The sequence below is a fragment of the Geospiza fortis genome, unplaced genomic scaffold (genome assembly GCF_000277835.1).
Source record: "Geospiza fortis unplaced genomic scaffold, GeoFor_1.0 scaffold139, whole genome shotgun sequence".
Classification (NCBI taxonomy): Eukaryota; Metazoa; Chordata; class Aves; order Passeriformes; family Thraupidae; genus Geospiza; species Geospiza fortis.
This window is the reverse complement of record NW_005054406.1, coordinates 1,232,897-1,253,516: the sequence shown is the minus strand read 5'-3', so window position 1 is coordinate 1,253,516 and position 20,620 is coordinate 1,232,897. Positions and strand designations below refer to the sequence as shown.

The 20,620-nt window shown below is 36.4% G+C and overlaps 1 protein-coding gene across 1 annotated transcript in view; it reads right to left on the bottom strand.

Annotated features, from left to right (window-relative positions):
• Positions 1-20,620, bottom strand: part of EIPR1 (EARP complex and GARP complex interacting protein 1) — a 64,361-nt gene that overhangs the window by 9,934 nt on the left and 33,807 nt on the right. Inside the window, exons 4-7 of the mRNA XM_031061281.1 lie at positions 17,534-17,633; positions 8,010-8,146; positions 4,616-4,783; positions 3,219-3,386 (exon numbers count right to left, since the gene is read on the bottom strand). Coding sequence (XP_030917141.1) covers positions 3,219-3,386; positions 4,616-4,783; positions 8,010-8,146; positions 17,534-17,633 — 573 coding nt within the window. The remainder of the gene's footprint in view (positions 1-3,218; positions 3,387-4,615; positions 4,784-8,009; positions 8,147-17,533; positions 17,634-20,620) is intronic.

The following is a 20,620-nucleotide window of genomic DNA, read 5'->3' as shown; positions in this document are numbered from 1 at the left end:
AACACACTCCTCCCTCATTAAACCATAGAGTAAAACCTGTATTTTACAGAAGACAGTACCCATGGAATGGTGTAAGACTCTTCACAGAGGTCTGTAGGAGGGTATCAGAGCTGAAATATTTGGCACTAGAGGTTGACTAACAAGAAGTATTCCCAACAGCTGTTATGCCCTACTTCATTTGTGCACTCAGAACTAAACAGACGTATATTTGGCAACAGTTCAAGGCTGCAGCAGCTTGCAAACATCCTTCTGACTCAACTCATAACAAGGGGGCAGAAGAGGGAGCCTAAAACAAGACTTTCACAGTACCAAGAAAGGTTACAAAAGCTAATGTGCTTTCCCAGGTTTTATAAAAAACTGATGAGCAGTTGAAAAGCACGTATTTAAAAAGCAAATGCAGAATTGATACTCTTGTAGCCTCCAGGAACAGGCAAAGGCTCTACATCATTACTATACAAGTCATTCATGATGTGGTTTACATCCATCCCAGAGCCATGGGAAAAGATGCATTATATTTGTTGTATTGCACTGGATGATTTTGGATTTAAAAATTCATATTCTAGAACAATGACTCATGTTTTAATGAGGCAACCTATACAGTCTAAAATCCACAGAAGTTCAGAATTGCAGATAATCTACCGCACAATATTGTTACAGTGTGAAGCAATGTCCTGTCTTAGCTTTACCAGTTCCTCCCAGGTGTAGTAATACCTTCCCCCTTCCCCTCTCCCTGCCTCCTGCTGAGAGCTGTCCATCAATCTCAGAAGGTCAGCAAGGCCATCGTCTGATAGGTGAAGTTCAAAAGATGCCTCTCAGCCCTGGGGACAATTGGGCCATCCAGGTGTCATTTGTCTCCTGAGCTTCCCCCCCTCCTACCTGGTTGGCAGCTCACCTACCCCTTCCCCTCCCCCTTGCCCTGAGCTTAAAAAGACACAGGACCATGCGGTCGGTACTCGGTTGGAGCTGTCGCAACATTCAGAGGCCTGTGTGCCCAGGAATAAACTCTGGATTATGACCCCCTAGCTGGATCCATCTCCTTTTACTCTTTGCCTCGCCTAAAACTTCTCCATCACAGGTCGAGCCTGAGTTCCTGTTGCCTGGACTTGTTCCAAGAGCCTAGCTGCCGCATACAACTAACCAAAGGTATCTCTGAGGTGAAACACCTCAGCTGCCACCTTTGGTCAGGCAGCGAGGGCCAGACAAGCCCAGGCACGTTCCACCTGGTAATACTGGGATTTTATTCAAATACAATATCTGCCAGAATGTTATTTACTTGTGATATTTTTAATGCATTCCCACCATATTAAAAAAATGTGGTCTCTTTCTCATTTCCCACTAATGCTATTTATTTTCCATCCAGAACAGAATATATTGCAATCTCCAGCCAAAGATAAGGAACCAAAAGATGTCCCTGCCCATGGCAGGGGAGTTGAAACTAGGTGATCTTTAAGATCCCTTCCAACACAAACCATTCTTTGATTTTATATTTGAAACACTGTAACTCAGTTACATTCTAGAAAGAAAGTATATACTGCTGATATGAGCAAATTTTTAGGTATTTAATTTGATACTCCTTGATTTTTCAGGCACTTACAATACACAGAAAATCTAAAGAAATCCTGTACATTTAAAATAAACCATTTCTATATATGGAGTAACTTTCTTACTTAGTATTAAAAAATCATAGTTTCCAGGTCCATAGTTTAAATGAAGCCAAAACACCAAAACTGTTTGGAGCAAAACTGCATATTTATTAATAAGATTAAGGTTCAAGAGCAACCTTAAAAATGCAACTAGAGAAGTAACCTAAACATTATTTAGAATTTTAGCTGAAACATCTAGCAAACACAGCTGAATAACTAGGGGATCTTATTTGTAATTTCCTTATCACATCTGACTATTCTTCATTTTAGAAGATCATGAAGGAGTTAATCTGCCTGTGTTATTGCAGACAGCTTTGTAGAGCTGTCCAGAAGAGGGCAATGGAGCTGGTGAAGGGTCTAGTGAGGAAGTCACATGAGGAGGGGTTGAGGGAGCTGGGGTTGTTTAGTCTGCAGGAGGCTCAGGGGTGACCTTACTGCCCTCTACGACTGCCTAACAGGATATTGTAGCCAGCTGGGGGTCAGCCTCTTTTTCCATGCAACAAGTGACAGGAGAGGACACAGCCTCGAGCTATGCCAGGGGAGGTTTAGGTTGGACATTTAGAGAAATTTCTTCACAGAAAGGGTGATTAGAAATTGGAATGGGCTGCCCAGAGAGGCAGTGGAATCACCATCCCTGGGGGTGTTCGAGGAAAGACTGAGGGTGGCAGTCATTGCCAGGGTCTACTTGACACAATAACGTCAAGGTTAGAGTCAGAGGTTGGACTGATCTCAGAGGTCTTTTCCGATCTAAGTCATTCTATAATTCTGTGATTCACTTTGTAGGAAGGAGGAGTTTGCTGAAGATCACCATAAAAGCTAGTCTCAAAATTAGAAAGCCTTGACCCCACCTCAATCTACAGAAATTCCTATATACACATACATACAGTTAATTTACCAAAATCCCTACAAAAAACCCTAAATCTCTAAATTACTAAATCCCTACAAAATTCACAAGGAAGATATTTGATTCCATACAAACCAAATGGATGGGTTTACAACATTTGCCAATAGCATGCACTATTCTCTATCAAGAGCATTGAAACCAAGCTTCCGGTTTGCTTGATCTAGGCTAGGTCTGATGAGTTACTCGGTTCCAGAGCAGTCAGAGATATTAAGAGCAAAATAAAATAAAAAAAATAATGTGTTTATACTTCATCCCTTCTGCCCATGCAGAAGCTCATCATTAGACTGGTAACATTTCCCAAGGGTCCTAACACATACACAGAAAATACAAAAGCACATTTTCAAATTGCAACTTAACCCAGATTATCCTACATGCTTGACTTGAACCAGAGCTCCTTTAAAGTGAATCTTTTCACCAACCCAGTGGACTTTAGGACTGATCCTCAGCATCACCATTCCCTTCCTAGCAGTGAATGTGGAGTGACCATGACAATCAGATTTAAAGAGTGTATTCCACCTAAGACCAAATAAAGAACAAAGTGGGAATTCTAACTACTTACCTGAAAGGCCTGTACACAAAAATCCTAGTCAGCAAAAAAAAAATAGCATGTAAACCATTACAATGAAAAAACAAATTATAAACATCTACATAAAACTCAGGAAACTTCATACTTCTCTTCTTGATGCTGGTCCTCTTGGTCACTGAGTTCATCATCATCTACCATATGGCCAAATGGTTCAGAAGAAATTGATACCATATTAGACAGGATAACTCTGCTATCACTGCTTCCTGTAAGGATCAGCTGATCATGAGAATGATTGTATCTGACATTCCAAACCCTAAAAAAGTTAAAATCAGACAGAATGAGAGACTATTAATGGTAGGTAGTGCATCACTGTTAAACAATTTTTTTAAGAGCAGCACTAAAAATTCATCTTTTCAATGTTTTAAATATGCATAGAAGTAACATGCCTCATTCCAAAGACCATTTTTTTTAGCCATCTTCATTTGACTTTTAAGCTTCCATGTCACCTGTTTTATATGAGGCATCTTTAAAATTCAACAATTAAATTTAAAAAAAACCAACAAAACCAAATCACACCATTCAATGGTATCATTCCTTGAGGGTACATGCCAATTCATTATTGAGTAAGCCAGATAAGTACTTAAGTCCTGAATACAGAAATTTCCTCAAAACAAAATATGGATTAAAAATAGCCTTTTAAACAAAAAACTCACAACATTCCTACAGTGAAGTTTAAAATAGATCCTAAAACAAATGTAGGACTACATTTCTCTTCAATTTTTACATTTTACATATCAAGTTAATACCAAATGTCTTATGGTTCTTGTTTTCTTCTTTTTCTTTTAATATTCTGAAGAAAAAAAGTGTAAGTAATGCTTTTGTTAATTCCCATCTTCACTTCCCTTAAAGTAGCTTTAGGGACTGGATCTATTTTGCAAGAATTACTCTAACCCAAATTTTATAAAATATGAATAATTCATCTTTTCTTAAGCACTGAAATTATCAGGCAAGATTCTCTTCTTACTCCAGCCACAGGCCAGTGCAGTAGATACTGGCTCTAAATGTTATTTCAAAGAATAAAATTATTCACTGCATATTCTGACTTAAGGACTGTGAAGAACATAAAAAAGTTGAGCTGCATTACTGAACATTTCAACCATGTGACAACAGAAGGATGGATGGCAGCTGCTTTATTACTGCACATCAGATGCAGCTCATCAGGCTCCATTTGGGAAGGCACACCTGTGTCCAGCTGGGCCCCACGGGCCAAGTTCTGTGCTGTGCTTCTCAAAGGTGTACCCCATCTCCCAACAATGCTAACAACAGTTTCTTGCCAATTAGACTAATGTTGTCTAAACTCTTAATTTACAATTACACAAGGAACACTGACATGCTGAAACTTTTCCTCTGTGCAAAAAAATGATTATGCACAACAGTACAAACATAGTTAGTTTGCATTGCTCCTAAATGATAAAATAATCAGCTGAATAAATGATGTAAGCCATCCACCCCGCAAAACAGCATGCAGATAATTTGTTCTACCAGTGGGAATGCTCCTCTAGTGTCTTCACTGGTTCAGTGACATTTCTCGTGTCCCAGAATTTCACCTTGCAGTCATCTCCACAGCTAGCCAGGTAGTACTGTTTATTGGGATTGAAGTCCAGGTCTCGTACCAGCTGCCCGTGTGCATTTTCTATACAATATATCTGCCTGTAAAACATTAAAAAAAATTAAATGGTCTATAAAAGCTGACTGCACTCCACCTACAGAAATCTGTTTCCCTGGAAACTTGCATAATCCCCTTAGCACCCACAGACCTAGAGTTCCCATTGCTATTGCAGAGTTTAGGGAATTCCCAGTTGTTAACAAAAACTTGTATAGACTTCTCAGCTTGCTTTGATGCTTTGTTCCATGTTTGTTTCTATTAGGATCATGTGGAGTTAAAAGGAAATAGTAGTTCCAGATGATTCTAGCACAGCTCTGTAACAACTGTTATAAATGTCTGCTACTAAACCACAACAGTTTCAGGTAAGAACTTCTTCACCCCTAAGTAGTTATACTCGAGATGCAAAGGCTGGAACAGATATCAACGACAACTTTTTATTACTAGTCTGTATTGAATTTACCTTCTTGAGCTCTTGCATTTATCACTAATTTACCTGTGGCCCTTAAACTACACAACCTCATCCATCTGGACCACTTTAGAAAACATCTGTAGTACTACTAACAACCTAGCATATCTATTCAAACCATCATGTGCCATCAGTTTGTGTCCCTACCTTGCCTCTTAAAACTTGTGGGTTGTCTGATTTTTCCTGTTTTCACAATTGTATGACCAGTTTTCTCCAAGCCACCAATATATCATCTAAAGTTCTGCTTAGACTTGACCATCTCCTACAATCTTCACTGGAACTTTTCAACACTTGATGAGCTTTTTGTTTTTCTTTAAATGAAAAATGTTTCTCTTCAGTAAACATATTGACCAAAACTTCCTATTTCTTGTGAAAACTACATATACTTATGGTCTTCTGTCACGATCAGATAGTCTCTTGCTTTTAATACCTAACTACTAATACAAAGTAAAATAGCTCCAAAAGGAGAGATTCAAAATTATCAGGCCTGTACTAAGCCCTATCTTGACAATTCTGGCTGTCACCAGTGAAATTACTAAGACATGTAGCATCAACACTCTCCTCAGAGTTTGAGAGGCTAAGGATATCATTCAGGTATGCCTTTGTACCAAGTATTCTAGGAATGGAATTCAAGCTTCCACTTATTTTTTTAGAATGTGTATATGGCAAAAATACTAAGTCTCAAGCATGCTTGCTGTGGGAAAACACATCTTTCCTCCTTCACTGCACATTTCACTTTTTTTTTGCATTGCTTAGACCTGTGTGTAAGGGCTTAAAAATAATACTGTCCATTGTATATTCAGGACTATTCACCGTGAAAGACTTTATCCCAACTTAACTATTATTCTGACCATTTGATCCCTTTCCTCCCCAAATATGAATATTCTTTTCATCACTTTTCACTCTACCTACAGAAATAATACATACACTAAATTTCCCACTTACATTATAAGATTAATGCCAGACCACATGAACATTTTCTCCAGCTATTGGCTCATATTATTCTTCTTACATATTATTTAGAATTTAGCCTTGGAGTCTGAATTTTCCTGATAAAGTTCTCTCTCTAAATCCAATCAGCCTAGTGTCTGTCTTCTCTGCTTCACAAGCTCTTCTCTGATTAAGACTGCTTCTTAGTCTAGTCTAGGACTCTTCCTGACAATCATTTTTTTCTCTCCCCTTCCTTGTTTGCTGTGTCCAAAAGAATGTACTTCCTCTATCTTGCAGCTATCATAACCACACTCTACAGGAGCAGCTACTCTAGCTGCTTCTAGTATTTCTCTTCACTTTGCTTGTAAGACAGTTTTCTGCCCTTGATTCCTCCCTCCTCCTTCTTTTTATGCTTCTTATACTGCCACAGTTTATATTGCCCTGGCTTTAAACTCTACTTCTAGCCTAACTAATCATTATGAAATATTCACATAATAGACATATTACAGCCTAATTGAAAATGAGGCTTACTATTGCACATGCCTTTTGAGTATATTGCAAACAGCTCTTTGGCATAGCCTAGTTATCAAACTGATTTAAGGACAAACCAGTTTTAAGGACTTATTTACTCTGAGCTTTACTTAAAGTAAATACAATAGTGGGATTTGCTTCTGTTAACCAAGCTACCCCTTTCACTGAGGATCCAGACTACAATATCCAAATAATCTAGCTTCCATAGAAGTTACTCAGAGAATTCTTTTAATGCAAGATAGAAATGCTTCTTCTAATGAGACAGAGCATGAAGCAGACTTTAGAATATTTAATATTCTTTCTTCAAAACACAGGCTTTGGTTAAAGATCTGCATGCTATATGTTAGAAATAGGATTACAAAAAAAAGCAAATTAATAAAACCCCTTCTCCTTTGTCCTCTCTTTCCACTATTGTCTTTATAAATCTAAGTATACACATTACAAAAAATTAGATTTTTATACATAATTTTACAAGGCAAAGAACAGGACATTCAAACATGATTTTCAAACACTTCACAGGAAGTGACTTTTAATTAATGTATTTTTAATTTTCCTTCATTAAATAAATCTTTTCAGCAAAACCACAAAGACTAGCAAACAAGGGATTTATTGCTACAACTCTGAGCTGGCAGGAACCACTGAACTAAATTTAAAGTCATCGCCCTTTAAAGCAACAAAAGTTATTACAAGACATCAGTCTTCTCAGTTTAGTGATAAATTACTATGTGCTAAGGGGATAAAGTGTACTTTTAAAAAAGCTTGAAGAGACTTTAGTAGTCATGGCAACAGATGTGCACAACATCACTGCTTATTAAAATCACAACTAAAAAGGGGGGGGGGAATGCCTTATTAGGTATATTCAAAGCTTTTATTTGGTTATGATTTTGATAGATTCAGTGATTTCTTATAACCAGTATGCTACAATCATTATTCTAGTATAGAACACTTTGTTAAAATCAGAAGTGAAAAGAGAACTTGTGAATTGCCTTCAAAGATTAAAGTCACCTTTAAAAGCTATGAAGATAGCTCATAGCATAGTCAGGTTGAATTACAAAACAGCTTCATTCAGGTAATTCCTATGTATTGAACAAATCCTTGTGAGACTAGTACATGGTTCACTAAAACTCAATACACAAGTTAGAATTGAAGCTGAGGGGGAATAACAGACAAAAATCTTTGTTAAATTGTAACCATGTCAGCTATGCAAGCCTTTCTATTCCTTTTATAAGCTATAGGATTGACACTTATCATTTAAAAAAAAAAACTATGCTAGGAGCAATGCAAAAATCTCCCTCCAAAGGAGATTGTCTTTTCTAGAGAACATGACTGCAAGCTGTCCTTACCTCATGCTCCGTGTATCCCAGCCTCGGACAGTGGTATCGTTGGCCGTGGCAATCTGGGTACAATTGTGGTGTGGACTCCATCTGCCCGAAGTAAATTTTAATTGTCCTTTCCCTTCCAAGGCTGTGGAACTAGAGAGCTAAAATAATGAAACAAAGCTGGCAATGTTTCTAAATGTAACACTAAAATGAAATTAGTTGCAATGAAGACAAAGCTGTTCAACAGCCTATTGCTCCAAGTGCAACAGACTATCAAATCTGAAGACTGAAGGGAAAAAAAAAGTAAAGAAACAACAACAAAAAGCTAATTTTCTATGACTATTTTTAAAAAGGCTTATGCAGTGTAACTTAGGCGAAATTATTACAAGTACTGTACTCATATTCCATAAACTTAAAAAGTTTCAGATTATTGTTGAAACAGTAGATAGACAGACAATATGGGCACACTGCACAGATTTGTAGCTGTCACATCACACACACACACACACGTGCATTTAGCTTTATTAACAGTCTTACAAGATTTTTTTCCATGTCAAAATGCCAAATTTTATCTGTAGTAACAGAATTATGGTGTCAAAGACTCTTTGATAAATTTTTGAAGTTTTTAAAAATAAAGAAGTCAAGGCCCAGGTGCCCATGTCACCACATACATGCCTGTGAAAATAACAGTAGATACTAGATTACAAATCTACAATCTGTGAGATAAAAAGGTTTCAGTTCCAAAACCAGGCTTGCATATCCTAGAGCAGGCAGCTCTGCATCTCCACAATTAATGAAAAGAAGGTCCAAAGTAATCAACTTTCCCTTTGAAGTTGTATAGCAAGTTATTCCCCAGTTTCATGTGAACATGGGGGAAATCAAAGTTGCCTACACTGCAAATTACTTTTACTTCCAATGACTTACTGAAACTATTTAATAGCTAAAGAGAGAGGAAAACAAATATATTTGTAATTAATCAGATATAAAATTTACACAAATTTCAAGCAGCTACACAAACACCAGACTTATTTGGTCATCTTTCACATAACTTTCATATTTCAAAATGTTTCATTATGAGGTATTTCACAAAAGCAGATTACTGGACTGGATCCTGTTGGATCCTAATGCAACATCAATATTCTACTTAATAATAGATTTCTCAGCACAAATATTATGCTTTGATGGATGAAAAAGACTAAAACATACAAACTGTTTACATAAACTTTAACTGATATCAACAGAAAAATAGGCTGTCAATGCTAAACGGCCTGAATCTATTTGTATATTATATAAACATTCATGCGTGTATTTTGCTAAATTTTTATTACTACGACTCCACCAAGAATATCATATTTCTTTAGCATTATGATTAAAAATCTAGGAATTACAATACTAGATTTATTTTTTTTACATGGATTTCCAGCATGCAAGATCATACACTGCTCATGTGTTAATGAATAACACTAACACTTTGGCCCAACCTACTCCTCTAGAACAAATATTGTCTGAAAACATTTCTACAACTAACAGGTTATTAATAGAAAGAAAAAACACTGCATAGGACACTGGATACTGGATAATAAAATTCATTTTTATTTTTTGACACATACTAGATTCCAGGCTTAACAGAATATTCATAGCTTGTGTAGGTCATTTCAAAAATTGAAGTAAGTTTCTTTAGAAAGCAGACTTGGTCATTCAAAGCTTAGACTGGGGGGAGGGAAGCCAATGTTATCACTGACAGTAAGACAGAACCAACAAAGGGAGTATATTTTCTCAGGTATTTAAAAATTCTGCTCTTGAGATGGAAAGCATCATAATATTCAAAACATGACTCAGGGCAGAGGGTCTTTGTCAGCAGTAGACTATACTTTCTCCAGCATTCTAGACATATATATAAACACACATACATATATATATATGAAATGTGTCTTCTCATTTTAACTTTTAAAATGTAAGCTACTATAAAAAGATCAAATTTTTCTTCTTTGCAGTCAGAAGTTTAGGGTTGAGGCTAGCACACACATATTCCTTAATAACATATGAAAAAATCATCCATATGCTAGATGGGCCAATTCATCCTTGCCTTCATAAGCAATTCATAAGGAAATTAAATGGCATCTTTCCTTATACAGATGTCCAGCTATATATACAGCCAAGTTCTTAATTGACTCGGTCTTCTTTTCCATGTCATCTATGAACTGAAAGCAACTGCAAGGATTTGAAGGACAATTTGGAGATAAAGAACAGAAATTTTCATACATAAAAAAGGAATTCTTATGAAAAAGAAGGAAATATACAAGTTTCCTTCCTAGACATCCAAGAAATAAAGGAAACAAAATCAGTAGCTCAGAATCACAAATGCAGGTTCAAAAACACCTTAGTTGTAATTTTAATTCATACCGAATATATGGACAGGTAAGTAAGTGCACTTTTTATCTTGAAATCTTTCCTCCGCTTCTTTAAATGCAGAAAAGCTAACTACAAAAGGGAAGGAAAACATGACATAGGTGTATTTTAAACATTATTCTTGCATGAAGGTTAAGATCTGTGCTGCCCAGGGGATGAATACATGCAGGTGTGAGGGCCTCACAGGACACTTTAGGTAAACAATTCATGGTATCATTTTATAAACACAAAATGGGACTTACATTAAGGAAAAAGGAAAGGAATAGACTAAGACTGAATGTCTACTTTTAGACAACAAAATTAGGAATTACTCTTGCAATGCACAAGGATCACGCTGATTTCAGAAAAGAAGTCTGGAGAAAATGAAATCTTGAACAGTGTAAAATGGTTACTGGAGTATGGATGGATTTTACACTATTCCTAAATGCTTAGCGGAAACAATGCCTAAATCTGGTGACACAAGAACAAAAATAGAAAAGAAGCATGATATTATACTACAGTTGCACTAGTGCAACACTTTGAAGTAAGAAAAAAATCTTCTAAAAAAATTAAACAATGTAACATGATCAGAACAGAACTGTTTATGTTATTCTCAGTGAAGAAAGGGGTTTTACAAAAACAAAGTATCAAAATATGGAAAAAATCTCGCCTGGGACATCCTAGATCTTGGACAGATTTCTGTGTATTCAAATCAAAGTAACAGTGACTCCAACTTATTTTTGTCAAAATATGAAGGACTGAGGTTGATCTTCCTGCTTCAAATTTGATTACATAAGGTCTGACTTGGAAAGAGGAAAGGACAGGCACTATCCTTCAAAAAAACCCAAACCCCAACTTATATTAAATGTTAAAGGTACACAAATTATCTAGGAAAACCACAAAGCAGCATGGAGACCAACTGTTCATGCTCTCTTCCAAGAAAAGAGCTATGTGACCAAGAATAGAACAGGAAAGTACTTAGAAGAAAGATATATTAAGGGCTACACTAAGTAGACAAACCCAAGCAGACTATTTTGAGATTGACATTAAAAGGTATGAATGTTTTTCTGACTTGTTATTGACAGAAGCAGAAAAGTTGACGAGGATGGTAAATTGAGTTCAACTCCTCCAACTGCAGGAAACTATGCCATGGAGTCCTTTCATAACTGTTCTTGACTCCTGAACCATCTTAAAACTATTTAACTTTTCAAATAGCCTCATCATATTGGCAGCTGAGAGCTATTCTCAGAATAGCTAAGTAACAGAATTCACGTATTTTTAAGTGCTGAGTTTCTGCATTACAGTAAGAAAATATTTTTATTCCTTAAACACAAGTTTTCTGCTTTATACTACAAAAATTAAACTAAATATCAAGCTCATCCTCTGAAATATATTGTTATTCTTATATGCTGATCATGCATTCCAAGCTCTGCCAGCAATAATTTTCATTATTTCACTCCTACTTCTATTCTTTCGTTAAGGAGACCATTAAATAAAATTGATTCCAACCCTATGAGCTGGTTCCTATTCTCATTCTGATCCAGTAATTTCCCTTTTATTTTTTTTCTGACATTTTCTGCCCTCCTATAGTTAATCTATGTTTATTTTAGCTGCACTAATAATGGGGTGCTAAAAAATTCTCCACTGAATTCCACAAGGTATTTCCTGCCTTGAGAAATAGCAGCTATCTTGCCAAGAAAGCATCTCATGCTTATTCCTAACATTCTCTCTATTTGGATACATCACTTTTATCCAGATAGCGTGTGAAATCTTCCCCAAAATATATTCTGCCTTCCCTGGAATGCCACTGCTTGATATTATCTGTTGTTCTGAACCAAGACCACATGAATGCTGCTAAATAATCCAGGACAAGAAAACTAAAAGGAATATAATTATAACAGTTTGGATTAGAATGATCAAAGCCACACCTCTATTTGTCCCCTTTGTGAAAACCTATGAAAACCAGAAAAATATCTAGATTTTAATATCTCTATTTCATTCTGTTGCACTCATCTGCCATGCCAAACATACTGCATTTACTCGAGGAAGAGTTCTAGCAATTTGTTGACATCTGACCTCAAATCTGTACACAGAAATATTAACTGTCTTCTTCTCAGCAGATTCTATCCACACCTTGTGCATTGTCTGGGCTTCTCTTGGGTCCAGCTAATGATTATAAATGGCAAAGAATAGCTAATTTAATTGCAAAAGGTAATGATGCAGTAAGCATTAGTTTCACCCTAGAAGGTAATGTCCTCAAAACAATAATAAAGGGAGTGATCAAAAGGACAGGAGAAGCTTGTCTTAATGTAAATACAGGCAAATTGAACACTGTAAGGTGGAAACAAGTTAGCAAAAAAACCACTGAAAGAAAATAAAAAACAAAACCCCAAACCAAAACCAAAATGAACCCAAACAAACCCACTGAACTGTACACTAAATTACAGTTAGCAAATGTTTCTTATCCCAAGCTGACTAGATAATTCAGAGAATGAACACACCAATAATTTTATTACCAAGAAGCTCTGAATCTATTGGGAACTGCACAGTTCCTCAGGCTAATTTTAATGAAACAATGTGACTTGTAAATCACAGGCAGATACAGAAAAGGAACCAAATAAGACTCTGAAGTTTTGATCACTGTAGAGAAGCAGAAATTTTGGCCGATACAAAATTTTAAAGACAGACATAGTTTAAGGCTTTCATCTATATTATACCTGAATTTTAGACAAGCTTTCATAAACATGGAAGTTCCATAAAGAGTAGCATTTGGTTTACCTCTTGCCATTAAAATGGCTTATAATATGTACCTATGCAACAAAGGGAAGCAATTGAAAGGCGTTGTAAAAACAGGAAGACCAGTGATGCACCAGTGTAATGAATACCCCCTTACCTCTATTGCCTGATACAGATACAGCGGAACTGATCTTACTTTTAGTTAACAATGATGATATTATTCAACTTGAACACCATCATGTGTTTTTTACAAAAAGAGAAAACAATTCCAAAACATTGACATTTCTATTATTTTAATCCTAGGCTCTTGATTTAAGTTTTAGTCACAACATTTTTTACTTATAACAACACATGTACACACACAGAAGTACACTGTTACTTTACTTATAAGTCTATAGCAATATATATATTTTGTAATGATGTTCTCCCCCCAGCAATCCCCGCAGAATATTTAAGTTTACTAACGTTGAGGAAAACATTCAGTAGAGGTAGCTTGGCGTGCAGCCAAGCTGGATGGTGGAGGGAAATGAGGCAAGGGGCTGGGAAGAAGCGCTGACCATTTGCACAACAAAAGGCACAGGGACCTGTGTCACTAGTCAGTTGACGGGACACTCAGAGACATAGCAGGAGCCGAGGAATGAGAAGGAAAACCCCAGACTTTTGCTGCATAAACTGAAGGATATAAACCGCCAGGACTTTCTTTATTCAGGGTCCCTCATGAGAGGCACCAGCCCAGACTGTTGTTTTGCTGTAGCACTGTGATTAAATGGCTTAAGGGATGGAAAGGATTGAGAGACTGCTATGGGAAACCTAGGATGTGTAGAGTGGGGCATGCAGGGAGTCCTGCAGGGCCCTGTCAGCCCACTGGAGGTGCCCAAAGTCTCTGCCCCTGGGAGCATGACTGCCAGAGTGACTCCTGGACGGTCAGACAGGGACGTTTCCCCAACACCAGCTACATCCTGCTTAGTCACTGCCTGCTTGAAACAAAGCATGTTAGGTGATAAGACATCAGGTGGCTAAGAGATCCCAAAAATGGACAACCTTTCATCTTAATGAACAGTAAGACAACTTTTCTTGTAATTTACATAACCTCCGTGTAACTGCATATAACGGAAATGTTGTGGGTTTTCTGGTTTGTTTTGTTTTTTTGTTTTTTTTTTTTGCCTTAACATGCCTCTTTTTTAATATTGCAAGACCTGATTTCTTTGCTTTAGGCTGTTCTATATCTGTTTTCCAGGCAAAAAAAAAACCAAAAAAACCCAAAAAAACCCCCAAAAAAACCCCCCAAAAAAACCCTCTTTTTTATTAATATCTCAATAAAGTCTCACTTTACATTCTGATCAAAAAACATTAAAATACAAATCATGTGCTTTTTAGAATTATGAGAAAGAAATCACTGTTTCAACAGCTCATTAGCCTACAAACACTCCTTGTCCACGGTGAAAACCAAATGGAAAATATATTTATTACTTACCTCTACTAATGCTATCTGTTTTATAACCAACCTGTTCACACAGATTTCTCTCACATTCTAAATACTACAGCAGCAAAAATTGGGGTAGAGTGTTGATTTAAAAGAGGGTTTTATTCTTTTTTTTTTTTTAAAGAGAAAGCCAACTGTGTAACAAAATATTGCTTGTTTTTCTTTATTGCTCTTTGTTACTGTCAGTCCTATATTTTTTTTGCAAATATAAAATTGCTGCAAAATAAAAGTTATTATTTTTCAGCCATATATACAAGTACACAGGGAGTTAATTTCTTAGTAAGGAGTTAATCTTTGAATATTTCAGAAATGTACCACAGCCACTTCTAGTCCTGAAAAAGCCTATGACACTGGACTTCAGCTTGTCTTAAATCCATTACTAGAAACTCTTGTGCAGGCCTCTTAAAGAGATGCTTATGCTTTCCTCAGTCTTGTTCAGCTGGACTCCAGCTAGCTCAGGAATCTACAGACATGTGTAAGACAAATTTGTTGCAGACAAAAATTCAGCATTCAAAAATTGCAAGAATTCCAGTCATCTCAGAAGTGACTCACTGGGCTCAAGATTTTGATGCATGGAGGTATGTTTTCTGATAGTCAAGTTTCAGTGAACTTTCTCTATCAAACTTCACTTTAACAGCAATGTATGACTTGGTATTGAAGTAAGTATCATCTAAGAACAACTCAAAACTGCTGGAGCAGAAGACTGATTATGCTAGACAGTTATTCTCAGGTAAAATTTTAAATACAAACAATTCTTGTTTACCGTGCAATCACATGAGATACTAGATTAGATGGAAATACAGAGGATCAGTCAAATTCAATATGAAGCCTCCTGAGGGCCTGACTGTAAAACCTGAACAATATTCTTAACTTCTGCAAAGATTTTTAACAAAGATTTTTAAATGCCCTTATCTGAAGATGTCAGCCAAGGGTTGAAACAGCTACTTCATTAGGTGAAGTGGTTTCTTTGATACAACATTTCACATTTGCTTGTATTATTTTCCTTTCATAAAAATATAAACATATAATGTCACAAGTTAAATCCCCTTAATTCCTTTATCATTTTGCCTTCTAGAGTTCTTTTGTGCCATCAACATTTGACATAGTACAAGAATATTTTAGAAGTACCAATTAAAAAAATACTCTAATAAGTAATGCTACTTGAAATACTGAAAGGATCTGTAAGCTGAATGCTGCTTTGAGGATAAAAATACTGATTCCCCAAATCATGCTGAAATTACAAAATTTGATAGCATCTATTCCTCTCCAAAATTACACAGATCATAATTCTAGCAATGGAAGGAAAAGAAAATGGAAATCATAGTTATCTGCACAAATATTTGTGTGATAGAGTAGGGGTTTAGTTTTGATAAAAGAATAGTATAAGGAAGACAAAACATACAAAATTCTAGTAAATAATTCCCAAGCAATATAAAATGAGGAATAAAAACCCCACAAAATTTGGCATTCATGACAAGATTTCCACAGAGAAACTGATGATACACCAGACAGCATCCTAGAGGAAATCATAGAGTCATAGAATGGTTTGGATTTAAAGGGGCCTTAAAGATCATTTAATGCCAATCCCCTGCCATGGGAGGGAGGTTAGGATTAAGAAAAAATCTGAGAGAGTTATGAGAAAGTGGTCGAACAGTGAAAATATTCATTAACATTGAAAAGAATTTCAGCAAGTGAGGACAGAACTGCACAAGGACTAAAAGTAGGAGAAAGGGAAAATGCTAAGTTGCCTAGCAGTCTCAGTACTTCAAGGAGACATGAGGACCCACAGCATGGAAGCAGTACCAACCCCAAAGTTTTTCTGTATTGCAGAAAGGTTTGTGTCTTATGCAGACATTAGGAAAGAAATACTGAGTAATGCAGGTGTAATGCAGGGGATACATTGCCTGACAGACAAGCTCCTGGAGGTAAGCTGTCAGAAACTCCCAACATCAATTTGATAAAAACAAACACTAATTTGAAGCCTTGGAAGGCAACATAACTATTGAAGTTGCAGGTGAGAAAAACACCTTAAGTTTCTCATCTAGAGAAGGAACCCAAAGGGCTTAATTATAAACACAAAGTATTAAACTATATTATATTACATTGTCATCTATTTGCATGCAGTCAGGTGGTATAAACAGGGAAGAGTTTAGGACACAGTGTATTGACTAAGTTGAAAAAACTGATTCTGCAGCATCCAGGAAAAGAATTAACCCTGGCCTAAGGAGTTAAACGTGACAACAGATCAATTGAACAGCAATGTCCTTGGCATAACAAGTTTCCATTTATAAGCACAGACACTGTGCTAAATGACTACATGGAATTATTGGAAGTTTTCTATATACATTCTATCATATGGCATAATCAGACAAAAATCTAGGCCAATTACACTTTTTATATATGTTCCTGAATAAGACATTTTTAACAATAAGTGAAATAATCTGAATAAACTGTATATTACTAAATTAAACTAACATTGAAAATTCAAAGCAGTACATAGCAAATAGAGAAACTTATATTATGCTTATACAATCAAGAGCTGTAAATTAAATAAAGGGCTGCATGGTATTAACCACTGTGAGTTACTACACCATTATCTGAATTCAGCAACCTTTGGTTTGACTGATCATCAATTTTTCCACTTGTAGACATTCACCAAATCAGCACTGCTTTATTCTAGATTTCTCACTATAAAAGCAGGACAGTAAGGGGAACTCTAGAACAAAGAAAACATTTACCCACTACCCACAGGTACTAAAATACTACTCTTAAACACTCTTGAATAAGACAACAGTAGAATATTCATTTCCCCCACCTACCTTAAAGGCAACGAGATACTTCTGAAGGAATAGTTAAAAGATTAGCAAATTCTTGGCTAAGGAATGCTGTTGTTTGGACTATATTCAAGTGTAGCATGTTTTGTTAAAAGAAAATTTCTTACCACAGCTTTGGCTGAACTTTCCTGCAAATCCCACAATAATATGTTGTTATCAGCCAGTGAAATAATCTTTTTACCATCTCCCATTGGCTCCCACATAACACTGCAAAACAGAAACAGAAAAACAAAATAAACAACTCAACATTAAAATCCATCAGAATTTGAACTAGAAGGCCATTTTGATTCCGTGGATCTAATCTATACCAAAATATGTTAAACCATATTCCTTCTGGTTTCCTTTAGATGAAATCCATCACATATTTTAAGTCCAAAATCTGCCATTAACTAGCAACTTGTAGCAGTCATTCTGCATACATGGAAATACAAGCAGAGACCTTGATGTACACTTATTTTAGAAGGCTTTAGTTTGAAACCTCAGAGTTGTTCATATGGATTATTATGCATCCTTTTTGAAGGTGCACCAAAATCATAAGCCTCAGTTTTGATGCAAACTTCCTCCAACTCTTCAGCCTGTCATCATGACTTAATCAGCATATACTTTTAACCTGTGATTCACTTCATGCTATACAGGAAGGAATGCAAGAAATCAGTCCTCCTCTCTTATTCTGTCTATGAAAAGCAGCATATTTAAGCCAGTCAGTATGGGCAGCTCCGTTAACTAACTAGGCACTCTAACCCTAATAAATTTGCTGGAGGTAACAGTAGGACTGAAAGAATACTTGTCATTTTATAAGAATAGGCTTCCATTTTTGTAATTTTGTAACACTTTTACAACCAAGTTTTGCAGCCTCCCAATAATTTCAGACCAACAATATACCTGAGGGTAGAGACCACAACTTTAGTATCAATAGGTTAACAGAGAAACTTCTTTCCATTTTGAGACTGAACCCTCAGCTATCTAAAAGCATTTGATATGCTGTTTTCATCTTTAGAGCCTAGTTGAAGTCCCACTGCTTGAAGTGTATCAGAAGTCCATGACCAGACCCAAGTTTTTTAGTTTGTTTTGCTTTTTGCGTGAATCAATTCAGTAACTGGATGGTTGGAGACTGAAATGTTATAATTTATGGCTTAAACATCTTCATGAAAGACTTTTGCCTATTACATTAAAACTGTATAAAAGCTGCAGAGAAAACCACCCAAACCCTGAATGGAGCCCTGGGGGCTGCACGTTGATGGAGATCAAGTGACTCAGGCCTGGGCTGGGAAGAAGAACACATTCCCAGAGGGATCAAGCTGGAGACCACAGTCCAGATCTGTCACCTGCCAGGCTCGCACAAACCCTCACACCAAAGGGTGGGGGGAGAGAGGCTTTGCGTGTGTGGTGAAAAAACCTCTGGTGAGAGGCAGTGACCACCCATCCTCTGCTGTGCAGAGCTCAGCTGTAGGGTCCTTTCACCCTGTGAAAGGTGTTGGGGGTCTCACGGTCCCCCAAACACTCTCCCAAACCCTGCACTAGAGCAGAAACTGAGTGACAACTTCACGGTTGCTCTTTAAATAATCTATAAACAGAAGATAAGCAATTATATATGTTGCATTTTACCCCGTTTTGTTATCGTCTAACTCAGGATGCTTCAATAAAGCTTGCAGCTAGTAGTTTTTAGTATTAAAAAAAAAATTAAATCCTCCAGAGAACATTACCTTAGCAAAGAATAAGAGTATTTAAAATATTCACTCAAATGCACACATGAAAGGAACCCACTATCTTCTCCTATGCTGCAAAGATAGTTAACACTTTTATCAATAAACATACTGAACTTTTACAAATGAACAATTCAAAGTCCTTCATTATAGACTAAGGAAGAAAAAAATCAACATGCAAACACTTTCATTGACATGAACTGCAGTTATGCCACAAGTGTTGGACAAAGCAAGCATTAACTACTGCTTAACTGCAATTACAGAAGTGACAACCACTTATTTCTATAAATAGAAAAATTTTGCTGGACTGAAAACTCTCATGCACTGAAAAATGAAAAATATACCCATGCATTTGGTAACTCAGCAGACCATCCTGCAGCTTCCGTGCAGATCACCAGAAAAATTCACATATTAAGAACTCAAATATTGTGCCTGCTTTGCATTACAATGATTCCAATTTAAAGATTACTCTTGCTTATCAGATAATCAGGACATTAATTCTAAGAGACAGGAGATCAGACCAAGTACAACCGGGAAGCCATGATCTTGTTCCCTACCCAAGTGCTCTACAAAACAGCCACATTTCTGAATGAAATCAGTTCTGGCTATTTTACAGTGTATTGAAGTCTGCTGCAGGGAACACAAGCTACACTTGATCTCAAAATTCTCAGACATTGAGATCTAATTCGTAGTGCAACTGAAGTTGTGGTGAAACGAGAACCACAGCTTCCTAAAAAAAATCCTAGAAGGTAAGATGAACATTTTAGCTAAAAAGCTGCTGATCAGTGAGAATTAAGAAATGAAGGCTTATTTTGGACAAGAACCCCAAAGACAGCTGGGGTTTATTTTGACTCTTGTATTACTATATTATTCAGAAAAATTAAACTGCTTTACAAATAAAAAAGCATCCCAACAAGGAGATGCCACAGAAAAATCACTTATTTGTAAAATTTTTTTTCATTTAATTATCATATATCCATATATCACTATCCATGGAGCAGCTGTTGCCACAGACACCATTTCTATTCTGTTGCTTGAACAAGGCTTAAAAAACTTATAAAGTGAATATTATGGATGTTTGACATGTCAGGAAAGAAACATATAACAGGCTTGTCTGTAGATTAAGTAAGGTGGTCAGCCTAGGAAAAACATTTTTGTAGTGTCAGTGTCTGTCAGGAAAACACACAGGTAAAACTGTTGCCCAGCCTCTGGAGGCCTCAGGATGACAATATTTTTTTCCACGTACTAAGGCAAAAATTAAGGGCTGAAACAAACCTATTTGCAAAAACAATCTCTGCAGGCTTACCTTAAAGAAAAAATGTATCTACTTTTGAGAGGGACAATTTGAGTATTTTCATAAGGGATTTTTCAAAGATGGAAATATGGATACAGCACATCCTTACTAATTTACACTGTTTGTAACAAACTGCACGGTTGGTCAGGGGAATAATACCTAAAAAAGCAGAATATTTCTCTGAGTATATTTCTCCA